The sequence below is a fragment of the Sinocyclocheilus anshuiensis genome, unplaced genomic scaffold, assembly GCF_001515605.1.
Source record: "Sinocyclocheilus anshuiensis isolate Anshui unplaced genomic scaffold, SAMN03320099.WGS_v1.1 scaffold1371, whole genome shotgun sequence".
NCBI classification, from domain to species: domain Eukaryota; kingdom Metazoa; phylum Chordata; class Actinopteri; order Cypriniformes; family Cyprinidae; genus Sinocyclocheilus; species Sinocyclocheilus anshuiensis.
In genome coordinates, this window is record NW_015539833.1 from 284,172 (window position 1) to 294,759 (window position 10,588).

General features: G+C 38.7%; 1 protein-coding gene across 1 annotated transcript in view; it reads right to left on the bottom strand.

Annotated features, from left to right (window-relative positions):
* The window catches only part of mast1a (microtubule associated serine/threonine kinase 1a), a 72,901-nt gene extending 62,425 nt beyond the window's left edge, over window positions 1-10,476 (bottom strand). Inside the window, exons 1-2 of the mRNA XM_016480479.1 lie at window positions 9,881-10,476; window positions 1,400-1,431 (exon numbers count right to left, since the gene is read on the bottom strand). Of these exons, the coding sequence (XP_016335965.1) occupies window positions 1,400-1,431; window positions 9,881-9,931 (83 nt within the window). The 5' untranslated portion in view covers window positions 9,932-10,476. The remainder of the gene's footprint in view (window positions 1-1,399; window positions 1,432-9,880) is intronic.
* Between the last annotated feature and the right edge of the window lie 112 nt (window positions 10,477-10,588).

The window sequence follows — 10,588 nt, forward strand, 5'->3', positions numbered from 1 at the left end:
TGCATGAGTGTATCACTGCATCACTGCACTACTGTATCGCTGCTTCCTTGCATCATTGCATTAGTGTATCACTGCGTTCCTGCATCACTGCATCGCTGCACTAGCGTATCACTGCATCACTGCATTAGTGTATCACTGCACCGCTGCACTAGTGTATCACTGCATCCCTGCATCACTGCATTAGTGTATCGCTGTATCACTGCACTAGTGTATCACTGCATCGCTGCACTAGTGTATCACTGCATCCCTGCATCACTGCACTAGTGTATCACTGCATCCCTGCATGAGTGTATCACTGTATCTTGCATCACTACACTAGGGCATCATTGTATTCCTGCATGGCTGCAATAATGTATCGCTGTGCCCATGCATCACTGCACTAGTGTATCATTGTATCCTGCATCACTGCACTAGTGTATCACTGTGTCCCTGCATCATTGTACTATTGTATCACTGACCTTGCATTACTGCACTAGTGTATAGCTGCATTCCTGCATTGCTGTACTGAAGTATTACTGCAATCCTGCATTACTGCACTGAAGTATTACTGCAATCCTGCATTACTGCACTAGTGTATTGCTGCATTCCTGAATGTTGCAATGATGTATCGTTGTGTTGCTGCATTGCTGCACTAAAGTATTCCTGCATTACTCCACCACATACTGTTGCACTATAGCATTACTGCACTGAAGTATTACTGTGTTCCTGCATTACAGTATCCACCTTTTTCTTCAACGCGGAAGTAAGCTTATGGTTGAGACTTCCGGATCATTAACCGCTATATGTAAATAACGAGGAGAATAACAACGTGCAGTAAACGGTAAAACTGTTTGCACTACAAACCAGTGTGTTCATAAATAAGATAATACATTAAAATAATATGATAAGACACACCAATTTTCAATATCAAGCAGCAAAATGAACTGTTTTGTACAGCTAAAAATAGCTGGATGCAGATGACACCAGAAGCCAGACCCATAGAATTTACAAATGGCCACACCCATTTTTACGACAAGAAAAAGGTGGATAACTTCATGTGCTCTTAAACTACTGCATTACTCCTACAATATTGCCCTACTTCACCATAGCATCAGCATATTAATGTGACCCTGCATCTGTGATGCCACCAAAAAAATAGCACATTTTTCCTCTGCTTACATAATAGTCTCAGATTTCCAACTTTAGCCTGTCACTTTCATTCACCACATCAAGTAATTTTAATGTTGACAGGCATAGAGAAAAATGGACAAATCTGGGGTTGTTTGTTTTTAGATTGGGTTTGGGAAAAGTGCTTTTATTCAGTACCACATTATACTAAGTCCCAAAAAAAGGTCCACAGACAACATTTGGACAAACAAATGCAGAATTAAATCAGGTAAAGTGGATTTGCTACACTTACCCACTGCTCTTCCTGGGCAAGGGAAGATCCTTCTGGAAAAGAGAGAGAGAAATGATAGACTGAGTGATTATATTACCCAGTGTAAAATGATACCATCAATAACTGCTCAATACCAGATTGCTTCAAGACATAAATATCTTGATGAAACCAAACTGGAATAATCTTATGCCAGCTGACATTCATTATGACCCAAAATGCTCTTCAGATCTCTTAGAGGGAGGACAGCACTTAGGGGAGAACAATCCCCAAAACATTAAACTGGCCAATTACACAAACAAGGTCAATGGAGAGAGCGAGCGAGAGCGTGCATGTTAGATAGCGGGAAAGAGGCCATGCTGGTGCATGTGATGGTACACTAAGGGCTTCAGTCGGGGGGAAATTACTTCACCCACTGTGACTCACTTTGATGACATCCTGTGTGACAAGGACTTCCCTGCCAGCATGACTGGCGCCACTGAGCAACTAATGGAGGATTAAGTGGACAAATAGTCTGTGGCCGATGTGTGTGTGTTCTACACTTTATAGACACTTTCATTTTTGAATTTATAACCATAAAAAAAGACCAATACGATATGAGCCTTTATGTCTCATAATAATAACTCTTATAATACTTATACTGTATTATTGTAGTTATAATTATCTTTTTTATATAAAAGCAGTAACAAACAAGTACGATATGAAAACCAATAACTGACAGAATGTATTTAGTATAGATTTATCCCAGTGTTATTGTTAACTAAAAATAAAACTGTCTTCATTAATTGAAATAAAGCTGAAATATAATTAAAATAAAAATATTAGATGAAAAACTAGACAGACAGACAGACAGACAGACAGATAGATAGATAGATAGATAGATAGAGTGAAGAGCCAGAGGAAATCGAAAGATGAATAGAAAGGATGCAGCAGCTGACAAATCAGGCCAATGAGACAATGGGGGGGAAGCAAAGGCATTAGAGAGCAGGTCAATTCATTACATAAGAAAAAAAGACTAAACCCTTCAAAGGCCTCTGTGGATGGATGTCTCGCTTATTTAAAACAGCCTCTATTTTCGTTTTAACAAGACTTGACATCTTCTGAAGGAAATGTGAGAGATGGCAGTGCAAAACTCGCTAGAGAGTTGAGGGTGGTTGCCACATCATTGCTATGCAGTTGCTATAGTGTTCTAGGTGGTTGCTAGGTGGTTTCTTACTGGCCCAAGTCCAAAGAGCTCACCTCTAAGTCTGATATTCTTGCTTCTTGACATCCTAGGTCCATACTAGTCTACCTGACTTTTAGCCTGATTTATTATAGATTCACAATTCACGAGCTTTATTGTCATGTGTACTAGTACAATGAAATTCTTACTTTGTTTACTCCTCACAAGAATGACAAGGTAGAATGGGAACAAACATAACTTAATAGGACAATACAAATAACATAAAAAATATAGAATATACAGTAAAGTATAAACCAGAAAGAATAATAAAAATAAATAACAATAGCATAAAAAAGAAAGTAATGAAAGAAGGTGAGGTGTGAATGAGGGTGAAGAAATTGTGGATGGGATGGGTGGTGTCCTTGATGATGTTGCAAGCCCATTTGCAGATCCTTTTATTGTAGATGTCCTGGAGTGAGGGAAGATATGTCCCTGTGATTTTCCGGGCCAGCTTTATCACCCTCTGTAGTCTTTCTGTCATGTGTTGTGCTGTTGCCAAACCACACAGCAGTGCAGCAAGTTAGCAAAGATGCAAAGTGCATCTGTAGAAGTTATGGAGTATTTGTGGTGGCATGCCAAACTTCCTTAGTATCCTAAGGAAGTACATTCTTTGCTTGGCCTTCCTTACTAATTTCACAGTGTTCTCTGTCCACTTGAGGTCCTCACAGATGTGTACACCAAGGAACTTATAGCTGCCCACTCTCTCACCCTCAGCATCTCTGATCAGTAGAGACTGATAGACACGCTCACTCCTCCTCATGTCCACAACCATCTCCTTGGTCTTTCAGATGTTCAGTGTGAGATTGTTAGCCTCACACCATGTGACCAGTTCAGACTCTTCTTTCTGGTATGCAGTCTCATCATTGTTTGTAATAAGACCAGTGACTGTGGTGTCATCTGCGAATTTGATGATGACGTTGTTAGGATGGGTAGCAACACAGTCATGCGTGAAAAGACTGTACAGCATAGGGCTGAGTACACAGCCCTGAGGAGTGCCTGTGTACATTATGATGGTGCTGGAGGAGTGCTTTCCAAGGCAGACATGTTGAGGTCTACTGGTGAGGAGGCTCAGGTTATGCAGCTTGTTTATGAGTTTTGAGGGGATGATAGTGTTGAATGCCTAACTTTAATCAATGAAAAGCAGTCTGGCGTAGCTGTCTTTATTTTCCAGGTGAGTTAGAATTTGTGAAGGGCAATTGAAATGGCAGTATAGTAAGTTTCCAGTCTCTGACTGGGATGCTTTGGCAGAATTAATGCTTTTGCGAATGCTTTTGCACAGGTGAAAAGTAAGTCCTCTTGCCAATTAAAATAATAGCTCATATCTCCTCTATACAGGCATCTCACATCATTGTATTACATATGATTTTCTTTATTTCCACAAGATGGTACCCATCTGCCTTCTATGCACTGAATTTTTAAATACCTTTGCGCTATTTTTTTAAATTAAACATTTTTTTTTCTGCTATTTGTATTATTTTATATAGGAAAAAAGTGGATAATTTAGAGGTTGTCTATTACCATGAGAGGCATTTAAAGATATTGTCTAGCATTAAAACTCCTCAAAATACTACTGCAGAGGATCACAAGTGAGGAATAGCAGAGGATTAATAATCAGGGTTAGTTTCGCTGAATCCCCTGACCCTGTGACTTAAAATAATGAAAACTACCCCAAATTGGGCTCTGATTTCAATTTCAAGACATTAACTCTTAGACAAACTCTTAAAGTTTTGCCATTCTCTTTGCATCTTTCTGCTCCTCTCTGCAGGGAGTGAGAGAACAGGAAAAAGAAGCTGTTATTTTCTCTGCAGCTGCACTTCATTTACATTTTCATGTAGTTCCGTTCTCCTCTTTGAACTCTATTCTAGGAACAGTGATGAAAAAAAGCAAAGAGATTCTCTGCTGTGCTGATCCTGCTATATCTTAATTGTTCATTCATTAGAACACTGTTTTCTGTACCTTTTTTGGATGTTTAGGTCAAAGGTCAGGGTTAAAAATGGATCTACGCTAAGGCTGTCTTCTCCCACTGTCTTAGTATCTTTAGCAAAGGCTATAGGGACATTTGATATTTGAACTCAATCTCGGTTACTCCACACATTTAAACAGCACCAATCTCTAGTAGCTTTAAACCAGTAATCTTCCGGTTATCCTCTGCAGTACTGAACAGCTATTGATCAGTGATTTGAAATGACCTAGCATAACTGCAACAGATGCTAACACTAATGCAATGTCTGATTTCAAAAACCAGTCAATTTTATGATGTGATAACGTCCCAATACTGCTGTACGTACATACTTGAGCCAAATATGCAATTGGGATGCATCCACCTTTCCAAGGCTGTGTTTCTCTCAGGCCCAATGGAGTGGCTACAAACTGAATCAATATAAGTTGCAGAAAATAACATATCCATAGCATGCACTTGACCTAATGGCAAAAGATGATATTGACAAACACCGGGCTCATTAATTAAGTCTGTGAACTTCCAGACCGGTGATGAATAACATCCAGCCGACAACTGAGACTAATGAAACAGACTGGGCTCTGCGCCCAGAAAAGAGAAAGCCCCGTCCTTCCAACTGGAGATAAAACGAGGGACGGAAAAGAGGAATGAGGGTAATAAGAGAGTCGCCACACTGCCAGACTAGGCTGTCAATCAAAACACAGCTAGAGAGATTCACCTGAAATAACTCCACAAATATACACCCGTTTACTAAATCGCTTACTTTTTCAAACTTTTACCAGCCAGAATATAATGCAAAAACATATATCGCATACCTACATATAAAAATATATAGTGAAAACAGGAAAAATGAGACAATTGATGATCATTTATTATGCTTTGTTTTTAAACAAGAGCCAAATAGCTGCATCAATGGCATCCCTTAAGTCAACTTAATGCTGTTTTTTAGTAATGGAAGAATATAAATGTAACGATACATAATTACTGGTATGATTCATTTGAGTGAATCAGTTCACACTGTTGATTAATTGATTCAAAACTCTAACAGAACAATTCATTTGAGTCATGATTAAAAAAAAGGCCCAGTCTGCTTGTGAGATTTTTGTGTTTTAGTAAAAATACACTACCGGTCATAATCTACTGTTTTTCAACATCCGTTACAATCATTGTTTCCACAAAAATATTAAGCAGCACAACTTGATAATAATAATAAATGTTTCTTGAGCAGCAAATCAGCATATTAGAATGACACTATAGACTAGAGTAATGGCTGCTAAAAATGTTAAAATTAATTAAAATAGAAAATTACGTTTTTAAATTGTAATAATATTTCACAATACTACTATTTTTATGATCAAATAAATGCATTTGTGAGGATAACAGACTTTTGAAGGGTAGTGTAAATGTAGGTATTTGCTGTTTTTTACTGTTTTGTTACATTCATGCATATAAAAGAAATTAATACAATACAAATATACTTTTCATTCAGTGACAAAACAATGTGGGAAAACATTATCATTTAGATTTTACTATATTATATTTCTTGCATTTACATAAACATCACATTATATTGAGAGAGATATTGAAAATCATCAAAAGGCTGAAAAATATCAAGATCATTTTTTATTGCCCAGCCCTATACTTTATATATACATACTTACACTCTATGATATTTATTTCCGAAGGCTGTAAGCTGTAAGGCTGCCATTAACTTCCTAATGGGGCTTGAAGAGCAAACTCTGTTTGTCCCAGGAAGATCAGACCCTCCCTAAAGTCCACCTCAATATCCAGTGCAGTGGGCTCTGATTAGGGTTGCAAAGGGGTGGAAAATTTCCGGTAAATTTCCGGAAACTTTCCAAAAATCCCTGGAATATTCAAAAAAAAATCCTGGAAATTTTCCACCTTTTTGCAACCCTAGCTCTCTTGATAGGTGATCTTGATCTTAACTGATAGCTTTATGGTATGGACTTGAATGTGTGTCGAAGAGGTGTGTGTATCTGTTTCGGTAAGCCTTTGCCTCGGTAAGCATTTATAAGACTCAAAGTGGTTGCTAGTGAAATCCTGTATGTACACACACACACACACACACACACACACACCGATCCAAGCGTTTTCTACCTGATTGTGGGTTTTATGCTTTGATGCACCATTACACAATAAAGCTGCATCCAATTGTTAAGCTGCCTTCCCAGAATTCCCGAGGGGTCAATTCCCAAGTGAAACAGGTTTCTCAGAAGTGCTCCCTAAAACAAAGCCTTAAGTTGCTCAAAACTCTCTGGCATCCCTGAAAGCAACCACTAATTTGTGGTCTACATTTAATCTCCCATGATGCTTCGCAGGCTGAAAGCCATTGCAACTTCACATCTCATAGATCCAGATGGCTTTTTGGCTGAAAGCAGAACTGCAAACCTGGATAAGTGTCTTGTGGGGTATACATCCTGAATATGAGAGTGAAATTATGTTTATGTTTTCATTAAGCCTAAAGAGGACTTTTTACATTTTCACATTTATTACCATATGCTATTTTTCCCTGAGGTCCAATTATGATTTTAGTATTCTTTGTATCAAAAACAGTTGGTTAAAAGTAATTTAGTATTTCTGCCTTATAATTTCCATCCTCCCACATTTAGAATAGAACACTGCATACCTTTAAAGGGGTCCTGTTATGCTCTTTTACAAAGTCTTGATTTTGTTTTGGGGGTGTACTAGAACAGGCTCTCATACTAGGTTGTTCGAAAAACATTATTTTTCACACATTTTACACCTCTCTCCCCAGTCTGGCATGAACGGCTCGAATAGTTCCTGTATCAAATGAAGGCCCGCCTTCTGGAATACGAAATGTGCTGTGATTGGTTAGCTGGGCCAGTGTGTGTTGTGATTGGCAGCACTCGGCGCCTGGTCGGGAAATGTCATGCCCCTTACCATAGCCGCCTGCGAGCTTCAGTGTAAATATTGCGTCAAAATCAAATCAATTTGAGCACGATTTAAACCCGGATGATTGTAACCATTCTAAGTTCGTCTGTCTTGGGAAAGCTAGCGTGTCTCCGACATAGTGATAACACTCGTTGCCTTCTCTAGTGCAGCTCAACCAGGTCTCGTCCCATTCGTCGATATTTGTGATATCACAAATCCCGGAAAATATGCGTTGTAGTCCAAACGAGTCGTTCGTTGTAGTTTCTGAAAAGTGATTTCTGTTAAATAAAATATCTCCTTTTGAAGTGGACTTTGAGCTTTATAACTTTGCAGATCTTTTTTATACTCAAACAGCAACATTACAGACTAACTAAAGTTGAAAAAGCGAGAAAGCATAATAGGACCCCTTTAAGACTTCTATGTAAATGTCCTCTTTACATGTGAAATGAGATGCTGCACTTTGCTGCATTTAAACACGAGCTGCAGGTTTTCTCTCGAGTTTAATATAGTTTTTAGCTGCCCCGTTCTTAGACTCAAGAGAATTAGACTTAGAATTAGACTCTGACGTTCATAAAAAAGGCATTAAAATTCAATAATCTGAAATAATTAGAAACCTTGTTTGAAAAAGAAATCACGCCACTCATACTTAAAGATCTGCAGAGTGTCAGGTGCTACACAGCCAATAACACTGTGACTGAACAGGCCAGGTTCTGAACACCAAACAGGTGTTCATTACACTAAAATGTCAAAAGTTGCTGGAGAATATGCAGAAACAAGCCATTTTACAGCTTAGTTTCAATAAATGCCCTTTTTTCTCTGAGGAGGAAGTTTTGAGTTTTGAAAGGTACGGTGTTTTAATAATACAATGAACTCTTTTATCGCAAAAGGGATCAAGGAATGCTTTATTCCTCATTGAATTACTCATTTCATTTTATTATTCATTCATTTTCACAATGCTGAGTAAAGACATTTTCGCTGGAATATATAGTAATGTTTAGCGTATAATGAAATACACAATGTTACGCTCTGAAGTTTAGTTACGGATTATAAATACTGTCAATATGAGCAGCTAAAACTGATGACCAGCACTTTAGGCTAAAGTATAAACACCGAATTCTCTAATTTTCCAGTAAAAGAGCTGAAACCTTTTAGCAAAATGTCTAGCTGTCTGGGGTGGAGAGCAGCAGCGCTCTGAAACCCAGATCAGATGGAGCTTGAAAACGGCTTGTTTATTTTCAGCAATGAAAGAGGGGAAGTGAAAGTAATACGCACACATTTTGTTTTGACTTCATATAACAGCAGATGGTTTCCGCACTGTAACAACAATAATACAGCAACTCAAAACCTCTTTTATGTTTTTTTTTTTTTTTAAATGTTGCTCTGGGCAAGAACTGGAGATGAAAACAAGATGAAAACAATAACTCCCAAACCACAAAGCAAATATGAACTCCTGTGTGTATGCTGGAACCTAGTGAGTAACTGACAATGAAAACCAATCTAATCTGGTTTAGATAACACTTCACATTTACATTCTATTGGGCAAAGAATTAGAGTTAATAGAAGTTTTTAAGTGTTAATAAACTGCACTGTGCAAACTAGATTAATAAGAAGCCACATTAGATTAATACCAGCCAGTTTATTTATTTATTTTTAATCAAAGTTCAGTGAGTTTTCATTCAGGAGTTACTTATGAAGAACAAACTCAGATTTTAAGTGCACTAAAAGGTGAACTAAGTAAAAAAAGAACTGCATTCACACTGTGCTTAGCCTTGAAAGTAGATTCAGGCCTTTTTGGTGCACTTCACATTCACACTTCCATTTTACTCGTTGAAATGCAGGAATAACTCATATGGGCCAAATGTATGATACTTTTTGCTTTTTAAGCTTAAAAAGCTCCATTGCCCATTCATTGGAAAGGTACTGAAAATAAATTTTACATCGTTTTGCTAACTTAACCTTTTAAGACCCGAGAAAAGATTTTTAGGAAAAAAATAGTTTTTTTCATGTCTTTACATTGTTTAGAGCATAAAACAAAAATGAAAAAAAATTTTTTTTTATGATATTTCATTCATAAGTTATGCTATGTCCTCGGTAGAGGACATCGGGACTCAATTAAAAAAATAACCTCGTATGAGGTCACAGGGTCTCAGGAGGTTAAATGACACGCCCTCTCCAGAACCCGCCCTCCGAAGACGCGCCAGCCAATCCGATGTCAGCAAACCCTACCGCGCCAAATGATTGACAGACTGATGGCGTTTCTGATTGGTTCCTCGATTAGTCAGCTGTGATTTCTCGGGATATCGATTTCAGTCCATATCAGGTATGATGAGAGACATTTATGTGGGATGTTAAAATTAAACCTTTAATGTGTATTTAACTTTGTAAACTAAAATGATACAAAACGTAATCTCACCTGCATCCTCCGCCGGCGAATAATCCCGGAGTCATCCATGGCATCGCTCATCTTGTTTTGTCAGTCTAAAAAACCCTTCACCGATCACATCTAAATCCACGTGGTGACAGACGTCTACAGCTGACGTTCAGAAGTTTCTCGCCGTTTGCATTTCCCTCCTCGGCTAGAGAGAGAAGATCATGGGCGTTGCAAAGCGATGCGCGCTACACATCAACAACAAACACCCGGCTGACGGAAAGCACACCAGATAACTTAGAAATAAACCGGAATATCGTTTTATAATGATCAAAACGCTCCGATCTCAGCGACCAGGGTCAGAGCACCTGGTTTGTACGGTCAGAAACGAGTAAAAGATTCATCTTGATCTTCACTTTCTCCGTGTGCGGGCTTTCGGAGAGAGGTCCTTCTGGACATCTGGCGCACTAACGAGACATCCAGCCGCACTAATGGACCACAGTCTGTCCCCCAGAGGACATCGCCATCATATCATATTCGCCGGCAGCTGGAGCAGTAATGGCATCGTTAATGTGAAATGCATCCTGCTTTGATTGCTGCCGTGAGCTTCTGTCTGAATGAAGTACAGTAACCATTCCTTCCTGTGCTGTAACGTTACTGAAGAGCGCGCGTCAAATCTGCACTAGCTACTACCGCCTCTGCTGAGGGATACACACACACACACACACACACACACGTTGTGTTTCCATGTTT